A 24,164-nucleotide genomic window follows, 5' to 3' on the forward strand; every position below is an offset into this window, starting at 1 on the left:
ATTATGATTTACGATTGTAAAGGCCATCACACATGAAATTGCATAGCTGCATATGCATAACATAAGACCATGGACCAATGAGCATCGAGTATTATGTTATGTAAGTTAATATGGCGACTTAATACTCGATGCTCATTGGTTCATATGGTCTTATGCTATGCAATTTCGTGTGTGATGGTCCTAAAAATTCATTAGCAACTTTCACAAAACATGAGTGGTTGTTTAGTCAATCAGAGCTCAAATAATTATTTTATCGATGCATCAATGGTTATGATAATCAATTGTCTTTTGTTTAAAATGATAGAATATATTATTATATTTATTTATATTTATTATTCTATTTAAATTTATTTATATTTATATTTATTTAGATTTATTATTATTATTATTATTATTATTATTATTCTAAGCTATTAAAATTAATAACATAATATTAAAATTAATTAATTAATATTTTAAAATTGACTAACCTTCCTGTAATTTAATTTAATTTATTTTCCTTCATTTTCTTTCAATCATTCTGATTTTCGCACATCTCTTCGCACGCTCTTTTTTATTTTCTCTTATTCTATACAATTCTCTCTTTCTTTCTCTTATATTCTCATATTCTCATATTCTCTTTTTATTCTTTTCCAATCCTTTTCATTTTCTCTCATTCTATATAATTATATAATATATGTATATTATATAATAATCTCATTATATACACAGCTTACTACATAAATTGGCCAGGAGAATCCATAAAGGAATCGCCGCAAAAAGTTAATGCTCTGAAGTCTTTCTTGATATTTCTCAGACGTTTGATAGAGTCTGGCGAATTGCAATATAAGATAAAACAAAATCTATCAATCTGTTATTTTACTATCATATTATCCTACTATTCTACAAGATAAAACAAAACCTGTCAATCCATTATTTTAATATTCTACAATCTTACCTTTAAGCTTGATATTTTATGAAACAAGACGCGGTCTCTCAACTTTACGGTGTAATTCCTCAGAGCAGCGTGCTTGGCCCAGTGCTGTACTTACTATATACTGCGGACTTAGTAATTATAAATGTCCGTGTAATGACCGCAAAATACGCAGATGAGACAGCCCTATTGACAGTCCACAAAAATCCTACTGTAGCTTCAAAAATCCTACAAAAAGGCCTTGACTATTTTAATCCTGAACAAAGATGTGGCGCATCAAGGCAAACGAAGTTAAATCGACGTATGTAACTCCTACTTCTTGCAGAGATCACTTTCTAGTCAAATAATTATTTTTTAAATAAGAACCATATTGATTTTTAAATTTTAAAAATGTTAAATATTTTCTATATTTTTGTTAGCAAACAATATCTATCTCTATATTTTTATAATTAAATATAATGTTCATATACAGTGTGTATTTTGTTTATAATTGCATATATAATATATATAAAGATTTTCCCGCAATTTGCACATCTTACATACATATAGTATTTGAGTTAGTTTTAAACGGCTATTTGCATTTGATGGGGATAAATCTGATATGAACCGGATGAGAAGGACGAAGTATCATATCGATCCTCAACTGAATATTCTTCAAATATTCAACGGGCTCCAAATAAAAATTGTGCACCAAAGGAGCTATCATAGCCTTCAATTCCAACATGCCGAATCGTTGACCTAATAATACATAAAATTCAAAGTCTGTCAAAAACTATCAGCATGAAGAGAAACGAAAATCACAACCAATTCACCTATGCAATTTCTTGGTCCTGCGCTGAATGGTAAATAGGAATAAGGATGACGATTCCGTATCTTTTCGGGCAAAAATCTATCTGGATCAAATACTTCTGGATTTGGCCAGAAATTAGGATCTCTGTGAACCCCGTAAATATTAAGATGTAAGTTCGTTCCAGCAGGTACAATATATGAATCTGAAAAGTATTACAAAATTTCAAAATTTAAAATAAAAAATTAAAAAATTTCAAAAATAAGAATTTTTTGAGAAAAAAATAAAATAAAATGTACATAATATTGTATTTTTAAAATGTAATATAATATATTAAATTTTAAGTTCGATAATATGCTTCGTGTTATGTGACATATAGTGATTAATTACGTAGTTTTACATCTTCCGCAGTATTTCGAAATATTAAAAACACGCTGGGATACAAACGTAGCGCTTCTCTTAAACATCTGTCTAAATATGATAAATTTTGCAATGATTTCATGGTAAGTTTCCCTCCGTTCTCTTGCATCACGGTATTAACTTCAACCCTCACACGTTCCTATGACATCGATAATAATATTTAAAATATATTTTTCAATTTTTTTTATATGCATAAATATAAATAAATTTATAATAAATCAAAATATATTGTTCATATTTGTTTTGATATGTTTTAATTTTTTCGGAATTTTTATATATTGATTTACGTATAGAAAAATACACTGTAAAGAAAAACTTGATATTTGTATTACTTTAAATAAAAATTGCAATTTAAATAATATATTATAAAATATTGAGATGTACCTGAACATCCTTGTGTTCAGCTAATAATAACAAAGCAAACATTATGCCCGCTGATGTAGTATCATGACCCTGTAATCAGATCATCATATTGTTTTATGTGCTTAGATAATATGTACAAAAAATTAAAAAAAATATTACATATGCGTACTTCAAACATGAAAGTATCGACTTCCTCTCTTATGTCCAAATCAGTTAAAGAACATTCTCGAGATGCGGCTATTAAAAGGTCCAACATGGCTAGCCGTTTTTTTTTAACTAGAAATAAGCAAGGCATATTAACGATTATCACATTTTTGTATATCACGCTTTAACTATATATAACATTGTTCTCGTTTAAAATTTAAACTTCCTTACAAATAGTAATTCTTAAAAATAGCAATAATTTATTTTTATATCGGACATATAACGCATCATTTCGTGTCATTATATATATATTTAATGTAAATAGTATAATTTAGTGCAAGTATAATTTATAATTTTACATTGCGAAATTGAATTTAAGTTAGAAGCTCTGATTTCTTACATACTTCCAAATACTTCGACATCTTCTGCCTCGGTCTCTTTTTCATCTTCAAGATTCTTTAAGAATCGATTATTTGTGCAATCATGATAAAGTTTTCTTTCCGCGATAACCTATACACGAAATATTTAATTTTTGTATTAAATAGCAAAGGCATATTGTATTACATTATAAATATTAATAATGTAATATGTTATTAATATTATGAGATTTATTGTAATTTTTAAAAGTGTTTGAAGGACTTGAGATAACATGACTTATAACGTACTTTCTCTGTAAATCCATGCAATATCTTCAAGATTTTTTTTTGTTTTCTTCCTTGTGGCGTAAGTGAGAATACTAAATCATTAAGCAACCAAGGCCTTAATGCTCTAAACCGAAATTCATTAAGTTATATAATATCAATAATAATGTTATTATTTTGTAAAGCCTTATTTAAAGCCATCATGAAGTAATAGAGTAATCTTAACTCTAAATAATCATAGATTATAGACAATATATGAAAAATTTAAAACTATGTGTGAAAAAGTTATGTTGATCCTTCTAAAAGCATTGTATTTTCGTTTTAGCTAAATATTTTTTTATCAAAGCTAAATATTTTTTAATCTACAAATTTTGCCCACACAATTCATTTTTCTTAATTTTTCAATAGTTTCAAGATTGAAAGCAATTCGAAATACAACATTTAATGGAGCATGCACAATACATTTTAATTGCCAATTACGGGCTTAAACAAATCAATATTTAACATTGATATAAACAGTTGTTCACCTTCACATGATTGTTTAATAATCAATCTATTTTTTAAAATGTATAGCTGTATCATTATAATGAAGGATCATAGATATGTCACACAATTATTTATTATACTTTCATGTATTAAATTACCTATAAACTATCAATTCAGTTATTTCGTGAATTGCATTTCGATACTGTTGTTGGAATTCGCCGAATTTTTCCAGAGAGACGCCCATGGCAGTTTCTAAAATGTATTTATTATACAGAGTTTCCAGAAATCGTGGACATAAAATGCACAGTATGATTGTCCATGCCAGCAGAAACAACTTTTTCCTTTGGCAAAAGTGCATTTAAATACTACTATTTAAACGGTAACAATTAATTAAATTACGCATAAATCACAGGAGTGGTGCGCGCACAGAGTTTTACTATAATATTAAAGATTTTATAAAAACTATGCATGATATTTCAATATCGCTATTTTGAATACAATTTATTTAATAAAAGAACATTTTCTAAATGATATCACTGAAATAACGTTTGAAAATAAAATAAATAGATTAGATGACATGTGAATAATTTTGAATACAACGTTTTTAAAAAAAAGTAAACATAAAATAGCGTACAGGCTCAAGCGCCATGTAGCCGTACAATTGGCAAATAGCTCGGGTTTTTGGTGCATGCGCAATAAACACGGCCTTAGTAACGTATTTAATATAAATAGAAAGATGTACCGGTGAAAATAAGAAAGTTTTTTTTTTTTAGAAAATATTGTACGATTAGCGATATACATATATATATATTTATAAGTATATAATTATAAGAAATTTATTAAACTTGAACAAAAAAGAATTTGTTAAACAAAACACATTTCTTGATAATATAAATAAATAAAAAATATTTTTTATAGAAAGTATGGGAATCATATATTGTCAATTCCACAACTTAATTGAACTTAAAATCGCAAATTCAAAATAATAATCACTCAATTGAAACAGTTAGATGAGTTTGCTTAAGTCTGCCAAAGTCTATCCTCCGTCTATAAATTCATACATCGCACCATATCTGATTCAACTGCCTATCTGGCCTAGAGCACTCATTCGTTAGCTTAAAGTTGTTTTTATTTAAAAAGTAGTATTCAGACAAATTTTTGCCAAAGGAAAAATTGTTTCTTCTGGCACGGACAGTCAAGCTGTGCATTTCGTGTCCGTCCATTCTGGGACACTCTGTGTCGAGATCGAACAATCGAAGATTATTACGAGTGAATATTTAATTGATACCTTTGACAATAAAAAATCGAATATTATTTACTTTCATTGTACCGTTCATCGTATGCGTGTGTGTATCTACGTCGCGGTATGTGTGTGTGCGTGTGTGTGTTCATGTGATACTTCGTGTAGAAACAAATTCTTTTCTTAAGTTATAGTTATTTAGAATATTACCGCATATCGCGTTTAGGGTATATTCACTAATAAATGGTAATAAATCCTTTACAACTGTGCCTCCGACATCCTTCAAAGATTTTGTCATGCAATCACTTTCCTTGATCAAGATATCAACAAACTGATTTAATATATTAAAATGGAATGCAGGAGTTAATATCTTTCGCCGTGCTTGCCATTTAACGCCTGAAACAAAAACAAGATAAAATTATGCGATAAAATACAAATACTGGAATATAAGATTTATACATATTATAGTATCTCTCTTACAATTAGTTTAATGTTTACTGCCCATTATTAAATAACAATATTATTCTACGTTTTTCTTTTTATATCGCAAAATTCTTTTATAATCTTTTAAATATATCTTCTCATAAAATTATTACAAAAGGTAAGTATTGAAAGTATTAACTTGAATTTAATTATTATTTTGTAATTAAATCTTTATATCAAAAACAAATTGCAGAAGGTTAAAAACCAAGCGCTGATGTACGAGCGTAACAAAATATATGCAATTATTATCAATAATTCATATTAAATTATAATAAATCAAATAAAAGATCGAGATACAAACATTTCGGCCTAATTCAGGTCCTTGTTTCATCAATGTCAATACAAAAATATTATAAAATATGAGCGAAAGTATCATAAAAAAATATAAAAACATAAATAAAAATTTAAATCTGTATAGATTGATAAATAAAAAATATACTAAAATTTATTAAAAATGTCTGTCACATAATGATGTTTGATTTACATTTGAAAATTTTTAACTGAAATATCTTATAGAGAGATCATCTCTATTATTTTTAGTTAGTTGAGAATATATGTATTATCGGCAAAATTATCTCTCGATATGATTTCATTTGCAGGTTTCTTTTAAATTTATTAATTTATAAAACGAGAAGTTATATAAGTTATATTATATAAGTTCACCATTTAAGAAAGATAATATTTAAATCTAATTGTAATATTTCATTGTAGTTATTTGATTTTTTTGTGATAGAGATAAATTGATAACAAACTTCAGTGCAACCGAAATAATTAAGTATTAAATATTTCGAGTGAAAGTGAGAAAAATTATTTCAAAAGGATGTGAGTCTTATTAAAATTGAATGTGTTTGTACAATGCGTAATTTATTTGTCACACGAAAATTCTGTTACTTCAAAAAATCATATTTGCGTCACCTTCGACCGGATTTATTTATTTTTATTTTTTACAACTTTAACGTTTCGACCGGTATAGCAATTCTTATTATTTTTTTATTTATTTGGTTCATTATTTGTTTTCAACTTTGCGTTATTATGTTCACACAAGGGGGTATTAAGGGAGTATTCTAGTCTAAAAGCCGAAATTTTGTATACTATTTTCGCAAATTTAAAAAATAAAAAGTGTGTTTCTTTTGGATGCGGTTTTTCTCACCGCATCCCAAAAATTTATATGTACATACTTGAAGTATATTTCAAAATTTTTTTACTTAAAAATAATTATAAATAAGTGCGGTACACAAATTTGAATAAGATAATAAAAAAAAATTTGGCTCCAAAGTCCATGGCTCTTATGATTCTGGCTGTTCTGCTTCTAAAATCTAAAACAAAAAAACCAGAGAGATTTTTAATTAGTATGAGTTTGGCTATAGATATCGAAATGAAGAAAATATTGAAAATTTAAAAAAATGTCATTTAGAAAATTAAATTTCGATTTTTGCCATTCTTTTTCACCATTAAAAAGCTGTAAAAATTAAAAGAATAATATTTTGACTTGATTTTGGGAGGGGCTTTAACTATATTTATGCTGAAGATGTGTACATATTTGATTGATCAACTCATATCAAATTGATCAACCGGTTTTTGAGACATCATAAGATATAAGATATCATGAGAAGCAAAAAAAGTATTTACAGATTTTCACATTGATTACATAGAGATAATTTTACTTACAATCGAGCTAGTGCAGGGCCATACAAGGGACCTTTCTCCTGCTCATAAAAGTCCTACTGAGCTGTTCTCTCTTCCCTGCGATTTAGTTTTTCGTCTCTAACGAAATCAGTTGAACGCCGTTTCGAGCGGGTAATACGAGCTTCGTTCCGAGAATTTGCATCTTTGCTTGCTGTGACCAATAGTGACTCATTAAGTTCGTAACTTTCAAAATCGGTATAAATCCTTCATTGAAGATAATAAGAAAAGTTGCTATACTTCAATCTTTGCTCCAGAATGAAGATGTTTTGGAGCAAAAGTCCAAAAGTCAATAAATTCAAAAAATTTTAGTTGTTATTTTGTGTTTCTCTTAAATAACGTTCCAGCAATTCACTAGCCGAATCTAGCCGAAATATAAATGCCGACACAATGCTCTATTGTGCACCGTGCGGCCCGAATGCCGAGTGCGCGCCGGAGATCGCTCTCTACCGGGGAGCTATAACTGTGCTATAACTGTGTCAATTTTGTAAATTGGAAATCTTTTTGTAGGCATATTTTTCATATCAAATACTTGCAAAATATCCAAAAAAATCCGACTCGCTAGACTAGAATACTCCCTTATAATATACGACAATAAACTGTAATAAAAAAGTTTGTATGTTAACAGTGTTATGTTACCTGTACTGGTGAGGAGACCTGTGCCCAACCAGGGATGTAACATATTATAAAAACGACTTTTCTCGATGTGCTTAGTGCTGCTTAATATCTTCTAAAATCACCGGAAACATTTATTTATTATAGCATTCAATCTCAGATGCACAAATAATTTATTAATTGTATCTCATATTTTAATCTAATCTGTATAGATTTCTGTATCAATCCTTTTTATGTTTTTAAGAAATATTTTCAGCAAATATCTTCTTGTGAAATACGAGATTCCTAAATCTCTAGCTAAAGTAATGTCTAAAAAGAATTAAATATTTCCAGAAATTTCCATATTACCTCCAGATCATCTGGATGACGGATAGACACACCAAATTCGAATAATCCCCATATTTTCATAATAGGATAATACTTATCATATAGTGTACACAATAATTTCCATTGTTCCACTAAAAAATATATTATAAATATCGATACAGAAATTAAATAAAATTAAATAAAATTGAATAAATTTGAAAATTATTTCGAATAATAATAATTAAAAATTAAATCAAAATTGGCAAATTAGAAACGCAGCGCAGTAGTTCGAGTGCAAGAAAGAAACAACACTTCTTTCCTTCTGATTATTCGTATATTTCAAATTAAATATAATTACACTAACAAAAGCGAACGTTTTGGATGATCTTTTAATCCCCCCTCAGTTCAATGCGATAACGCATTAAATTATAAAAATATCTGTCTTCGATAGATAACGTTAGAATAACGTAGTGTAGATAACGTTAAATTATATCTCGCAGATATCTGGTACATTTTACATTATTTCAAATAATCCTTCAAATTATTGTACAGTAATGTGCCAATGTGTTAAATCCATGGTCTGTAAACTCCTTTGTTAGTATTTGTATCAGCGTTAGTAACGCCATCTAGAAGTCTGCTTTCAAATAATATGAACTATCTTCCGAAAAAATCAATATACTGGATCAAAAACGATAGATCAAATACGCTTGAAGACATGTGTTACAATATATTGTTGTCAATTGTAGTGTTAATTAATTGTTTAACATTACAATTGACAACAATACATTACATGAGACTTTATATATTGCTGTATGAATCTTTTGGCATTATGTTTTTATGACAAAACTACGAAATTTATCTAGGCCGAAATAAAATAAATCTCGTGTGATGATCGCTAAGAATTCGTTTAAATTGTTCCGAAAATCATTATTGATATGTAAGGTATTGAAATATGAAGAGGGTTTTTCTAGGGATGGTTCTCATTAAACTCTAAATTTGATTGATTCTTGGCTAATAGCAATCTCAGATGTTCTCGTATTACATTGAAAATGTAAGCCAGAGGATAACCATTGTCCAAGAGAATGCTCATTATCATAGATCAAAGTTTTTTTGATGAAATCTGGGATGTGACAATAAAAAGGCACGATATCCATCAGTCCTACAATTATTCCTCTCTTATAGCATAGTGGATGATTCCATTTATAATTTAGATATCTCCCAGAAAAAGTGGTTTTATGATCTCAAATTCAATTAAATTATTGTTCGCGACTATCGTAACATCGAAGAAATTAAATTTATTATTCCTTCCTCCATAAACTGAAATCTCGGATGAACAGAGTTGAAGATATCCAAGATTCCATTGAACATGGAAAAGGGAACCGCCAAAGATATATCATCGACATACCTGTAATAAAATAGCAAATTGAAAGAAATATGTCCAATTTCATCTCAAGTCCAATTGAATCTCAAGTCAACATGAGAGATACACAACGATATATCATTATCAATTTGTAAAAAGCACAGAATCTGATGAGTCATGTTTATGACTAGTAATTAAAATGTAAAGAGTTAATTTACGTATATTTCGTATATTGCATAAATTACGTATATTATGTAATATTTCTTTGTATTCATATTTTTTCTTGTTAGATTTACTTGGGATTTAACACATTGGCACATTACAATACAATAATTTGAAGAATTATTTAAAACAGATATCTGCGAGATACAATCTAACGTCTATGCGTTCTAACTTATCTACTGGTCAAAGGCAGATATTTTTATAATTTGATGCGTTAAACACTTATATAATACCTTGTAATGCATATTGTTAATATCGCGCTGAAGAGGGATCAAAAGATCATCTGAAATGTTCATTCTTGTTAATGTAATTATATTATTTAATTATATTTCATTTAAAATATACGAGTAATCAGAAGCAAGGAAGTGTTGTCCCCTTCTTGAGCTCCAATTACTGCGCCGTATCTCTAATTTGCCAATTATGATTTAATCTTTAATTATCGATTCAAAAATTTTAGTGCTAATTTTATTGTTATTTTTAATATTAACGCATCTTAATCTTGAAGACAGACAAATAATAAAAAAAAATTAATTACAAATTATTATTCCAAAGGGAAGTGCTCAGATATGTAATCTGTATGCAATAATCTTGGTATACGTTTAGAGCAAAGGATTTATAAATTTAATATTTTTGCTTGAATGTATGCACGAATGACGCGTCATTTGTCAATTAACGTAAATAGAGTATAAATTTTGTACTTGCCTGCTGAAACTTGGAATAGGAATGAATGACCAAAAATCGGAATGCTCGGAGGTCCCGGTAAAAGATGAAGAAGTCGTCCATTTCTTCCATAATGTACGTAATAATAATATATCAATAAAATAAACATGAATAATAACAATATACTTATAAACATCGTTTTTTTACGTTGATATTCTTAACTGTTAAATTAAGCTTCTTCTCTTTATTGTTTCTTTAATTCTTCACACGTGTCACAAAATAAGTGGTATTAATTCTTCGACAAAATTGTAATTATCTTGTGATTCTAAATGGTAATCCTAAATAGAAAGAGATATAAAGAGGGAGAGAATAATAGAAAGATCACTGAAATGCGTTAATCGTATATTTTTTTATAATTAACTTTTATTTATGATTAACTTTAAAGATTCATGAAAAAGTATGATAAATTTGTTCATTATTTATATAATAAAAATATGTATGAATCCAATAAAAATATTTTTAATTTTTTGACCATTACTTGCAATTGCTTTTTATTATAAAAGATAAAATTTCGAGAACTTATTGCAAAATCATTAATTAGGGCGAGTATTCCTTATCTCAAGAGTTTTCTTTATATCAATTCTTATATTAATTCTTGTCGCAAACATTTAACATATAAATTGTTTTTAGCATTTTAGTATTTTAGTTATAATTTTATTTAATCTATAGCTGTATAAATGTATAAAAATCTTAAGCGATTACATCACAATATATCCACTTAAAATTCACTTGTATGCAAATCTTTGTTCGAAAATATTTTAGATCTATAAATAAACTTTTATTGTTTTATAAACAGAGTTTTTTGTTATAAACCAAAACTATTTAATTTAACATTCGCAAATTGTGTCAAAACAAAGAATTATTTTATTAATTTTTATTTGATTTTTATCAAAATCATTATTCTATTATATTGTATTTTTATATAATATACAAATTGTATAATTATCGTGATTTTTTAAAAGAATTTCTCTTTCTGTTTTGTTGTGTATCTAATTGTTAAACATATTTCTATAAAAATACTTCTGTTATAATATATATTTAATAAAATTATAACAAAAAAAATCGTATAAAACTGACAGCTTGTGATATTTGAAAAATTTATATTAAATATTTATATTAAAATTATGCTATTAAAATAATTATAGTATTATTAACCATTGTTGGGATTTTGCAATAGTATGATAAAATTTTATTTTATATATTACCTGATAAATTTTCTAATAACACGATCAATTAGAACACTCAAATGTTTAAAATGCAATTGTAAATCTCGCCAAGCAGATATACATGTCAGCAAAACGAATCTTCTTGAACTGATAATGTAAATCTCAGACTTATACTTATAGCCGTTCATCAGCTGAAGAGCATATTAATAATCAGAATTTTATGTTTTGATATACCGACGGTTGAATAATTCCACTTTGCTTAATGACACAAACGCACACACACACATACACACACACACGCACGTGTGTATCATTAATTTATTTATATATATATATATATATATATATATATATATATATATACAGGGTGTCCTAGACCACCGGTACACCCCTTTTCTTTCAAAAACTAAGCATTTCAGAGAAAAATGTTTCAGACAAAAGTTGTTTGGTTTCGAGGGGGCCATAAGATGGTACCATTGGTTTGACCTTGAAGAGTCATTTGAAGGTCTCGTGAAGGTCACTTCAATTTTTTTAAATGGAATACCCTATTTTTGCACATTCTTGTAGCTCATCTCGAGAGCTTTCCAAAACACTATAATTAAGTTAGTTTTCATTAAGTACTTTCCTAGTTATGAGGCTTGAAATAATTTCTTAATTTTACGTAAATCATAAAATATCTTGAAAAAAATTCATTTTTCGATTATCTTACCTTAATACTTTTATGTACAAAATAATGAGAGGAATCAATTGGTGTAAAGAAAACACATAGTTGTTTTTAAGAAAAAATATGGAATTGTTAATTGCAAATTACAGAATATTTTAATACGTACAATAAATGGACTACTTCCCATTTACCAATCCAATTGAGAAAAATCTGTTTAATATTACGAATCCCAATGAGGGATCCTCTCCTCAAAAATAATTTGTTTAATAATCTGGATCTCTCATTGGGATTTAGAATATTAAATAAATCAAGTCAATGTTGTTCTAGTCAGTATTATAAATATTACATATCATTAATCATATATATATATCATTAATAAATATCATTTATATATCAGTAATCTAATGACTCGATTAGTTCGTGTCATTAAGAAGATTGATATTAAAAACAATATGATAATAAAACGAGATGTCACTTCCACGCCAAAAAAATTGTTGCTGAAGTGTTTATAGTGCATATATATGTATATAAGTGTATATATTGATTAAGTCTGCTTTTTTTTCTATGAAAATAATTATATAACTTTTGAAAATTACGTTTATTAGAAATACAAGGATTACAAAGTTATATTCTTGATTTATCATGTTTCGAAATATTAAAAATGTTATATAATAAAGATATATGTAAGAATCATAGAAACTAATCAACCGACGCGATAGTATCGTGATGCCAAATACATAACAATAAATGAACTGATCGATTGTAAAAATCCATTAGCAACGTTCACAAAACATGAGCGATTGTTTAGTCAATCAGAGATCAAATAATTATTTTATCGATGCATCAATGGTTATGATCAATTGTCTTTTGTTTATAATGATAGAATATATTATTATATTTATTTATATTTATTATTATATTTAAATTTATTATATTTAAATTAATTTATATTTATATTTATATAGATATATTATTATTATTATTATTATTATTATTATTATTTTTCTAAGCTTTTAAAATTAATACCATAATATTAAAATTAATTAATTCATATTTTAAAAGTGATTAATCTTCCTGTAATTTAATTTAATTTATTTTCCTTCATTTTCTTTCAATCATTCTGATTTTCGCACATCTCTTCGCACGATCCTTTTTATTTTCTCTTATTCTATACAATGTTCTCTCCTTTTTTCTCATATTCTCATATCTCTTTTTATTCTTTTCCAATTTTTTTCATTTTCTCTCATTCTATATAATTATATAATATATAATAATCTCATTATATACACTGCTTAGTACATAAATTGGCCAGGAGAATCCGAAAAGGAATCGTCGCAAAAAGTTAATGCTCTGAAGTCATTCTTGATATTACTCAGACGTTTGATAGAGTCTGGCGAATTGCAATATAAGATAAAACAAAATCTATCAATCTGTTATTTTACTATCATATTATCCTACTATCCTACAAGATAAAACAAAATCTGTCAATCCATTATTTTAATATTCTACAATCTTACCTTTAAGCTCGATATTTTATGAAACAAGACGCGGTCTCTCAACTTTACGGTGTAATTCCTCAGAGCAGCGTGCTTGGCCCAGTGCTGTACTTACTATATACTGCGGACTTAGTAATTATAAACGTCCGTGTAATGACCGCAACATACGCAGATGAGACAGCCCTATTGACAGTCCACAAAAATTCAACTGTAGCTTCAAAGATCCTACAAAAAGGCTTTGACTATTTTAATCCTGAACAAAGATGTGGCGCATCAAGGCAAACGAAGTTAAATCGACGTATGTAACTCCTACTTCCTGCAGAGATCACTTTCTAGTGAAATAATTATTTTTTAAATAAGAACCATATTGATTTTTAAATTTTAAAATGTTAAAAATTTTCTATATTTTTGTTAGCAAACAGTATCTATCTCCATATTTTTATAATTAAATATTATGTTCATATACAGTGTGTATTTTGTTTATAATTGCATATATAATATATATAAAGATTTTCTCGCAATTTGCACATCTTTCATTCATGTATATTTGAGTTAGTTTAAAACGGCTATTTGCATTTGATGGGGATAAATCTCACATGAACCGGATGAGAAGGACGAAGTATTATATCGGTCCTCAACTGAATATTCTTCAAATATTCAACGGGCTCCAAATAAAAATTGTGCACCAAAGGAGCTATCATAGCCTTCAATTCCAACATGCCGAATCGTTGACCTAATAATACAAAATTCAAAGTCTGTCAAAAACTATCAGCATGAAGAGAAACGAAAATCACAACCAATTCACCTATGCAATTTCTTGGTCCTGCGCTGAATGGTAAATAGGAATAAGGATGACGATTTCGTATCTTTTCGGGCAAGAATCTATCTGGATCAAATACTTCTGGATTTGGCCAAAAATTAGGATCTCTGTGAACTCCGTAAATATTAAGATGTAAGTTCGTTCCAGCAGGTACGACATATGAACCTGAAGAGTATTATAAAATTTCAAAATTTATAAAATTAAGATTTTTTTGAGAAAAATGATATGTACATAATATTGTATTTTTAAAATGTAATATAATATGTATATTAAATTTTACGTTCTATAATTTATGCTTCGTGTTATGTGACATATTCAAAAACATGTCAAATAAAGTGATTAATTACGTAGTTTTACATCTTCTGCAGTATTTCGTAATATTAAAAACACGCTGGGATACAAACGTAACGCTTCTTTTAAACATCTGTCTAAATATGATAAATTTTGCAATGATTTCATGGTAAATTTCCCTCCGTTCTCTTGCATCACGGTATTAATTTCAGCCCTCACACGTTCCTATGTCATCGGTAATAATCAAAATATATTTTTCAATTCAGGATTTTATACGCATAAATAAAAATAAATTTATAATAAATCAAAACATATTGTACATATTTGTTTTGAGATGTTTTAATTTTTTTGCAATTTATATATTGATATATATATATAGAAAAATACACTGTAAACAAAAATTTGATATTTGTACTATTTTGAATAAAAATCGCAATTTAAATAATATATCGCAAGATATTGAGTTATACCTGAACATCTTTGTGTTCAGCTAATAATAATAAAGCAAACATTATACCTATTGCTGTAGTATCATGACCCTGTAATCAGATTGTATCAGATCATATTGATATATGTGCTTAGATAATATGTACAAAAAAATTAAAGAAATATTACATATACGTACTTCGAACATGAAAGTATCGACTTCCTCTCTTATATCCAAATCAGTTAAAGAATTTTCTCGCGATGCCGCTATTAAAAGGTCCAACATGGCTAGCCGTTTGTTTTTAACTAGAAATAAGCAAGGCATATTAGCGATTATCTCATTTTTGCATTTCGCGCTTTAATTATATAACATTGGTCTCGTTAAAATTTAAACATTCTTACAAATAGTAATAATTTATTTTGATAGTGGACGTATAGTGCATCATTTCGTGTAATTATACAGATATTTAGTGTAAATAGTGCAAGTATAATTTATAATTTTAGATTGCGAAGTCGAATTTAAGTTAGAAGATCTGATTTCTTACATACTTCCAAATACTTCGACATCTTCTGCCTCCGTCTCTTTATCGTCTTCAAGATTCTTTAAGTATCGATTACCTGTGTGTTCATGATAAAGTTTCCTTTCCGCGATAACCTATACACGAGTACGATTTATTTAATTTTTGTATTAAATAGCAAAGTATTAGCATATTGTATTACATTATAAATATTAATAATGTAATATGCTATTAATATTACAAGATTTATTGTAATTTTTAAAAGTGTTTGAAGGACTTGAGATAACATAATTTATAACGTACTTTTTCTGTAAATCCGTGCAATATCTTCAAGACCTCTTTTTGTCTACTTCCTTGTGACGATAGTGAGAATAATAAATCATTAAGCAACCAAGGCCTTATTGCTCTAAATCGCAATTCATTAAGTTATATAATTTCAATAATAATTTTATTTTGTAAAGCCTTATTTAAAACTATCATAAAGTAATAGAGTAATCTTAACTCTAAATAATCATAGATTATAGACAATATATGAAAAATTTAAAACTACATATATGTGACGAAAAAGTTATGTAGATCCTTCTAAAAACATTGTATTTTCGTTTTAGCTAAACATTTTTTTATCAAAGCTAAATATGTTTTTTTATTGCCCACATAATTCATTTTTCTTAATTTTTCAATAGTTTCGAGATTGAAAGCAATTTTAAATAAAACATTTAATGGAGCACGCACAATACATTTTAATTGCTAATTACGGGCTTAAACAAATCGATATTTATATTAACATTGATATAAATAGTTGTTCACCTTCGCATGACTTTAATAATCAATCTATTTTTCAAAATGTATAGTTATATTATTATAATAATTTTAAAGATCATAGATATGTCACACATACAATTATTTGTTATACTCTTATATATTAAATTACCTATAAATTATCAGTTCGATTATTTCGTGAATTGCATTTCGATACTGTTGTTGGAACTCGCCGAGTTTTTGCAAAGAGACACCCATGGCAGTTTCTAAAATGTATTTATTATACAGAGTGTTCCAGAATTCGTGGACATAAAATGCACAACATGATTGTCTGTGCCAGAAGAAATAACTTTTGCCTGTGGTAAAAGTGCGTTTAAATACTACTATTTAAACGAGAACAATTAATTAAATTATGCTTGAACCAGGAGTAGTACGCGCACAGCGCGCGTGTCACTACATTATTAAAGATTTTATAAGAACTACTCATGATATTATTCAATATCGCTATTTTGAATACAACTTATTTAATAAGAGAACATTTTCTAATTGATATCACTGAAACAACGATTGAAAATAAAATAAATAGATTAGATAACATGTGAATAATTTCGATTCCAACGTTTTTAAATATTAAAAGATATACATAAAATAACGTACAGCCTCAAGTGCCATGTACGCCGTACAATGTTGGCAAATAGGTCAGATTTTTCATGCGGACGCACGGTCTCAATAAAGTATCTAATGTAGATAAAAAGATGTACCGCTTACCCGTGAAAATTTTTTACGAACGGTAGCGATACACCTTTTTGCTTATGTAAATATATATTTATATGTATATAATTATAAGAAATTTAATTAAACTGGAACAGAAAAAGATTCGTTAAACAAAACACGTTTCTTGAAAATATAAATAAATAAAAAATATTTCTTATAGAAAATATGAGAAGATATATACTTTTAACTTCTCAATTTTACTGAACTTAAAATCACAAATTCAAAATAATAATCACTATTAATCACTCAATTGAAGCAGTCAGATGAGTTTGCTTAAGCCAACCAAATTAACTTCGCCTATAAACTGATACATCACTAGTTAATCGTCATTACTACGCGCGAAAAATCCGACTCTGCTAACACTCATGTATACGCATCTGTCGTATCTGAGCTTCAAGCTTAGAGCACTGATTGGTTAGCTTAAAGTTGTTTTTATTTAAAAAGTAGTGTTTAGACAAATTTTTGCCCAAGGAAAAAGTTGTTTCTTCTGGCACGGACAGTCAAGCTGTGCATTTCGTGTCCGCTAATTCTGGGACACTCTGTCGAGATCGAACAATCCAAGATTATTATGGGTGAATATTTCATTGATAGCTTTGAGTATAAAAAATCGAATATTATTTATTTTCACTGTACTATTATGTGCGTGCGTGTGACTACGTGAAGTGTGTGTGTGTGTGTGTGTGTGTGTGTGTGTGTGTGTGTGTGTGTGTGTGTGTGTGTGTGTGTGTGTGTGTGTGTGTGTGTGTGTGTGTGTGTGTGTGTGTGTGTGTGTGTGTGTGATACTTCGTGTAGAAACAAATTCTTTTCTTAAGTCATAGTCATTTAGAATATTACCGCATATCGCGTTTAGCGTATATTCACTAAGAAATGGTAATAAATCCTTTACAACTGTCCCTCCGACATCCTTCAAAGATTTTGTCATGCAATCACTTTCCTTGATCAAGATATCAATGAACTGATTTAATATATTAAAATGGAACGCAGGAGTTAGTATCTTTCGCCGTGTTTGCCATTTAACGCCTGAAACAAAAACAAGATAAAATTATGCGATAAAATACAAATAATAGAATATAAGATTTATAAATATTATAGTGCCTCTTTAATTTAATGTTTACTGCCCAATCTTAAATAACAATATCCCTCTAAAAAAAACCTTACAAAGGTAAAAAAAATACGCCAAGTACATAAAAAATATTCTACCTTGTATGCATCTTTAATAAAAAAATTCCTTAAAAATAATTTTTTATAGTAATTTTCCCTCAAAAAATCATTTTCCTAAAAAACGAAATCTCAACAAATAATTTTCAAAAGATATTAAAAAATAAAATATCAAAACTAAATATGAAATCAATAATTACTATTAGCCAAGTACTTAAGAGTACTTTACTTTGTAAGTTTGATATAATATTTGCCGTGAAATATCAATTTTATACAGTAGAGAATGTGTACGCACACACACACACAGACACACACACACACACACACATATATATATATATAATTATAAATTACATAATTATATTCCACAAAATGATAACTGTCTATTCTCTTTATTAAGATTAATATATAATATGTCAAAATATATTATGTCTAAACAGATGATTGAATGAAAAAAATTTTACAATATTTTTACTTTTTGATGAATTTTTCACAATCCACTTGATTGTTGTTAAGTGTCACACACACAAGTCTGTGTTTTTATTATATAATAAATGTACTTGGCGTCGCGCTATACTACCGCGTCGCTTGATAATAACCTTTAATATGTCACTTCTCTTCCTTGTTCCGCACTATAGTTTTATTTATTTACTTATTTATTTATTATTATTATTTTTATTTTTATCATTTTTATTTATTCATTATTAATCTGTGTTTAATAACCTGACTGCTTAACTTGTCACTTCTCTTCCTTGTTATACACTATTCCGCACTATACATTAATAATTTCACACAACATATAACTTGTTAAAGCCTTTTACATACCGTATAACCGTATACGCACGATGTGATCGCCGCTTGAGGGACAAACTTGCTTTGCTTGTGTGCGTGCGAGCATACGTACGTGAGACTGAAGAAAATGCGGGATAATGTAACAATTTTGATATACGATCATCATTTCTCGGGATTGACTGCACCGATTTTATTCAAACTGGTCGCAATCGAAAGCTTATTTTCACATTATGTAATAAAAGTGCCGTTAGATTTTTTCTTAAGGTCTTAGTTTCTGAAATATCTTAATCGAAAGTTTATATGATGTGAAATTCCGGATAAGCTACTTGGTAGCGCCGCGTCGAGAGCAGTGACTCTCAATGCTCGGATCCTGTTTTTTATGTACTTGGCGTCACGACGTTACCGCGTCGCTTGATATATCGTAAAATTCTTTTGTAATCGTTTAAATATATCTTCTCGTGAAATTTCTAAGGTAAATGTTGAAAGTATTAACTTGAATTTAATTATTATTTTGTACTTAAATCTTAGATTGGTAAATAAAAAACATACTAAAATTTATTAGAAAGTTACGTAATGATGTTTGATTTAAAATTAAAAATTTAAGGGAGTAATCTAGTCTAAAAGTCGAATTTGTATGCTATTTTTGCGAATTTGTTTAAAGAAAAGAATAAGTTTTATTGGGATATAGTTTTCTCTCACATATTTATATGTACATACTTCAGGTATGTTTCAAAATTTTTTTACTAAAAAATAATTATAAATAAGCGCGGTATACAAAATTTAATAAGGTTATGAAGAAAAGTTAGTCCATCACTTTCATGACTCCGGCTATTTTGCTTAACTACCAGAAAAATTGGCATTTCAACAATCTTTACCAGAATGAAGGTGTTGTGGAGCAAAGTCCAAATCAATGCATTAAACGAATTTTCATTGTTATCTTGTGTTTCTGCTCCTAAACAATGTTCAAGCAATTCACTAGCCAAACCTAATCGAAATATAAATGCCGATACAATGCTCTATTGAATACTGCGCGGCCTGAGTGCCGAGCGCATGCCAGAGATCGTTCCCAGGTACTATAACATTGTCAATTTTATGAATCGGGCTAAATTTTCTTGCAGGCATATTTTCCATACTAAATATTTGCAAAATATGCAAAAAACAAAGTCAATTTTTCCGCTAGACTAGAAAACTCCCTTAATACACGATAACAAATTGTAATAAAAAGGTTTGTATGTTTTCATATGCTAACATTATTATGTTACCTGTACTGGTGAGGAGACCTGTGCCGAGCCAGGGATGTAATATATTATATGTACGACTTTTCTCGATGTGTTTAGTGCTGCTTAGTATCTTCTAAAATCACCGGAAACATCTAGTTATTATAGCATTCAATCTCAAATGCACAAATAATTTACTAATTGTATCTCATATTTTAATCTAATCTATATAAAATTTTGCATCGATTCTTTTTATTTTTTTAAGAAATATTTTCATGAAAAATCTTCTTGTGAAATACAAGATTCCTAAATCTCTAGCTAAAGTAATGTCTATGGAGTCTATAGAGAATTAAATCTTATAAAAGAAATTTCTTTATTACCTCCAGATCATCTGGATGACGGATAGACACAGTAATTTCGAATAATCCCCATACTTTTAAAATAGGATAATATTTATCACATAGTGTACACAATAATTTCCATTGTTCCACTAAAAAATATATTATAAATATAGTGATACGGAGGACTTGCATTTGTGACAATAATCGATAATTTATCGAAAATAGATGAGATGTTTGTTCACATATTTATATTTGTTATTATCAAGTGAACCGAGTTTGTTCTCGGTTGAGTCTATGTTTATGTCCTGAACAACCGAAGACATATTTATACATTTGAATTTCAAACCAACATGAGAGATACATAACGGCATACCGTTATTAATTTGCAAAAAGCGCAGAATCTGGTGAGTCATGTTTCTGACTAGTAATTGAAACATAAAAAATTAATGTACGTTTAATATTTCTTTGTATTCATATTTTTATTTGACTGGTTATATTTATTGGGATTCAACACATTGGCACATTACAATACAATAATTTGAAAAATTATTTGAAACAGTGTGCTTGCCAGATATCTGCGAGATACAATCTAATGTCTGTGCGTTCTACTAATTTACGCGTCAAAGACAGATATTTTTATAATTTTAGTAGAAACTTTTGTACTTGCCTGCTGAAACTTGGACTAGGAATATATGACCAAAAATCGGAACGCTCGGGGGTCCCGGTAAAAGATGAAGAAGTCGTCCTTTTCTTCCATAATGTACGTAATAATAATATATCAATAAAATAAACATGAATAATAACAATATATTTATAAACATCGTTCCTTTCTAACGAATCTAACGTTGATATTCTTAACTGTCAAATTAAACTTCTTCTATTTATTGATCTTCTTCTATTTCTTTGATTCCTGAATCACACGTGTCACAAGATAAATAGTATTAATTCTCCGACAAAATTGATAATTATCTTGTCTAATTTTAAATGTTATCCTAAATAGAAAGACATAATGAGAGAGAATAATAGAAAGATCACTGTAATGCGTCAATCATATATTTTTTTATAGTTAACTTTTATTTATGATTAACTTTAAAAATTCATGGAAAAATATGATAAATTTGTTTATTTTAAAGGAAAAAAATATTATTTATGTAATAAAAAAAATATATGAATCTCCAATAAAAATATTCTTAATTTTTCGACCATTACTTGCAATTGCTTTTTATTGTAAAAGATAAAATTTCGAGAACTTATTGCAAAGTCATTAATTAGGGCGAGTATTATTCCTTATATGAATTCTTGTCGCAAACATTTAACATATAAATTGTTTCTAACATTAGTATTTTAATTATAATTTTATTTAATCTATAGCTGTATAAAGTATAAAAATCTTGAGCGATTACATCACAACATCCACTTAAAATTCACTTGTATGCAAATTTTTGTTCGAAAGTATCTAAGATCTATAAATATTCTTTTATTGTTTTATAAACAGAGTTTTTTGTTATAAACCAAAACTATTTAATTAAGCATTCGCAAATTGTATCATAAACAAAGAATTATTTTATTAATTTTTATTTGATTTTTATCAAAATTATTATTCTATTATATTGTATTTTCATATAATATACAAATTGTATAATTATCGTGATTTCTTATTAGTGTTTGTTCTTTTGTTTTGTTGTGTATCTAATTGTTAATATTTCTATAACAATACTTCTGTTATAATATATATTTAATAAAATTATAATTTAAAAAATCATATAAAATCATATAAAACTACCAGCTTGTGATATTTGAAGAAATTTATGTTAAAATAATGCCCTTAAAATAATTATAGTATTATTAATCATTGTTGGGATTTTGCAATAATATTATAAAATTTTATTTTATATATTACCTGATAGAGCTTTTCTAATACAACGATCAACTGAAACACGAATGTTTACAATGCAATTGTAAATCTCTCCAAGCAGATACACATGTCAGTAAAACAAATCTTCACGAACTGATAATGTAAATCTGGGACCTATACATATAGCCGTTCAGCAGCTCAAGAGCGTACTAATAATCAGAATTTTGTGTCTTGAAATACAGACGGTTGAAAATAATTCCACTTTGATTAATGACATATATATATACATAGAGGAATCAATTGGTGTAAAGAAAACACATAATTGTTTCGAAAAAGAAATGTAATTTGCAATTAACAATTACATTTTTTTTCTTAAAAATAACTATGTGTATTCTTTACACCAATTGATTCCTTTCATTATTTTGTACATAAAAGTATTAGGGTAAGATAATCGAAAAAAGAATATTTTACAAGATATTTTACGGTTTATGTAAAATTAAGAAATGATTTCAAGCCTCCTAATTCGGAAAGTACTTAATGAAAACTAACTTAATTATAGTGTTTTGGAAAGCTCTCAAGATAAGCTACAAGAATATGTAATAAAAAATAGGGAGTTCCATTTAAAAAATCCAAAGTGACCTTGCCCTGACCTTGACAACGCCACTCAAGGTCAAACCAATGGTACTTTCTTATGTCCCCCTTCAAGCCATACAACTTATATCTGAAACATTTTTCGATTTAATGCAGTGTTTCTGAGATATTCGCGTGTATTGATTAAAATGGTCTACCCTGTATACAGGGTGTCCCATTTTAATCGATCACCTCGAATAACTTTTTTAATTTTGATTGTAGAAAAAAATGTTTCAGACAAAAGTTATATGGCTTGAAAGGGGCCATCGGATTGTGGTAACGATTTGACCTTGGAGAATCATTTGAAGGTCACGTGAAGGTCACCGTCAATTTCTTAAATGGAACTCTATTTTTTATTGCATATTCTTGTAGCTTATCTCGAGGGCTTTCCAAAACACTATAGTAAAATATTTTTCCCTCAAATACTTTTTGGGTTATAAGACTTGAAATTATTTCTTAATTTTACATAAACCGTAAAATATCTTGTAAAATATTCATTTTTCGATTATCTTACCTTAATACTTTTATGTACAAAATAATGAGAGGAATCAATTGGTGTAAAGAAAACACATAATTGTTTTGAAGAAAAAATATGTAATTTGCAATTAACAATTACATATTTTTTCTTAAAAATAACTATAATGATACGTTTCTGTGGGGTGGCAATTGGTATCAATTCTCTATCACTTCGACCTTGATGCTCTTCTATTATATGTTGATAGCTGGAGAAAAGGGACGAAAGATAGCGATCGATATGATACTTATCAATCATTGTGACATCAAAGAAATCACTCGGTCAATGTCGCTGCGAGGCTAACAATGTATATATGGGACTGCCGTGGATAGTGACGCATTATTAGGGAAGACCGGGGAC

The 24,164-nt window shown here is 28.0% G+C and overlaps 2 protein-coding genes across 3 annotated transcripts; both read right to left on the minus strand.

Annotated features, from left to right (window-relative positions):
• Nucleotides 1-1,412: 1,412 nt before the first annotated feature.
• LOC145973257 (cytochrome P450 4C1-like) lies at nucleotides 1,413-11,715 on the minus strand. The gene is made up of 14 exons (XM_083102515.1): nucleotides 11,589-11,715; nucleotides 10,366-10,661; nucleotides 8,124-8,233; nucleotides 7,800-7,890; nucleotides 7,202-7,314; nucleotides 5,205-5,412; nucleotides 3,913-4,006; nucleotides 3,293-3,395; nucleotides 3,032-3,137; nucleotides 2,653-2,759; nucleotides 2,505-2,573; nucleotides 2,091-2,259; nucleotides 1,726-1,905; nucleotides 1,413-1,651 (listed from the first exon to the last, which is right to left on the minus strand). The coding sequence occupies exons 2-14, from the start codon at nucleotides 10,517-10,519 to the stop codon at nucleotides 1,485-1,487; spliced, it is 1,671 nt and encodes a 556-aa protein (XP_082958641.1). The 5' UTR covers nucleotides 10,520-10,661; nucleotides 11,589-11,715; the 3' UTR covers nucleotides 1,413-1,484.
• A 2,737-nt stretch (nucleotides 11,716-14,452) lies between these two features.
• Nucleotides 14,453-22,808, minus strand: LOC145973641 (cytochrome P450 4C1-like). Of its 2 annotated transcripts, XM_083103163.1 has the most exons (12): nucleotides 22,706-22,808; nucleotides 21,473-21,797; nucleotides 20,845-20,954; nucleotides 20,510-20,600; nucleotides 18,132-18,317; nucleotides 16,696-16,789; nucleotides 16,068-16,170; nucleotides 15,796-15,901; nucleotides 15,446-15,552; nucleotides 15,291-15,359; nucleotides 14,877-15,045; nucleotides 14,453-14,694 (listed from the first exon to the last, which is right to left on the minus strand). In XM_083103163.1, exons 2-12 carry the CDS (start codon nucleotides 21,624-21,626, stop codon nucleotides 14,468-14,470), a joined length of 1,416 nt encoding a protein of 471 aa, XP_082959289.1. In that variant the 5' UTR covers nucleotides 21,627-21,797; nucleotides 22,706-22,808; the 3' UTR covers nucleotides 14,453-14,467. The 2 variants fall into 2 exon arrangements, with proteins under 2 accessions (XP_082959289.1, XP_082959291.1); XM_083103165.1 differs by lacking the exons at nucleotides 20,510-20,600; nucleotides 20,845-20,954; nucleotides 21,473-21,797; nucleotides 22,706-22,808 and adding exons at nucleotides 19,281-19,530; nucleotides 20,123-20,182.
• Nucleotides 22,809-24,164: the final 1,356 nt, after the last annotated feature.

Source organism: Camponotus vicinus, unplaced genomic scaffold (genome assembly GCF_025532165.1).
Source record: "Camponotus vicinus isolate PSW18456_S1 unplaced genomic scaffold, iyCamVici1.0 SCAF_6, whole genome shotgun sequence".
Lineage (NCBI taxonomy): Eukaryota > Metazoa > Arthropoda > Insecta > Hymenoptera > Formicidae > Camponotus > Camponotus vicinus.

Excerpts from the sequence above, each read along its gene's own strand:
- LOC145973641 (XM_083103163.1), bottom strand. The coding sequence starts at position 21,626 with ATGTTTATAAATATATTGTTATTATTCATGTTTATTTTATTGATATAT. Across the intron at positions 16,171-16,695 it reads ATCGAACTGATAATTTATAG|AGCAATAAGGCCTTGGTTGC; the intron begins GTAATTTAATAT and ends ATTGCGATTTAG. Across the intron at positions 15,902-16,067 it reads TGCACGGATTTACAGAAAAA|GTTATCGCGGAAAGGAAACT; the intron begins GTACGTTATAAA and ends ACTCGTGTATAG.
- LOC145973257 (XM_083102515.1), bottom strand. The coding sequence starts at position 10,519 with ATGTTTATAAGTATATTGTTATTATTCATGTTTATTTTATTGATATAT. Across the intron at positions 3,396-3,912 it reads ACTGAATTGATAGTTTATAG|AGCATTAAGGCCTTGGTTGC; the intron begins GTAATTTAATAC and ends ATTTCGGTTTAG. Across the intron at positions 3,138-3,292 it reads TGCATGGATTTACAGAGAAA|GTTATCGCGGAAAGAAAACT; the intron begins GTACGTTATAAG and ends TTTCGTGTATAG.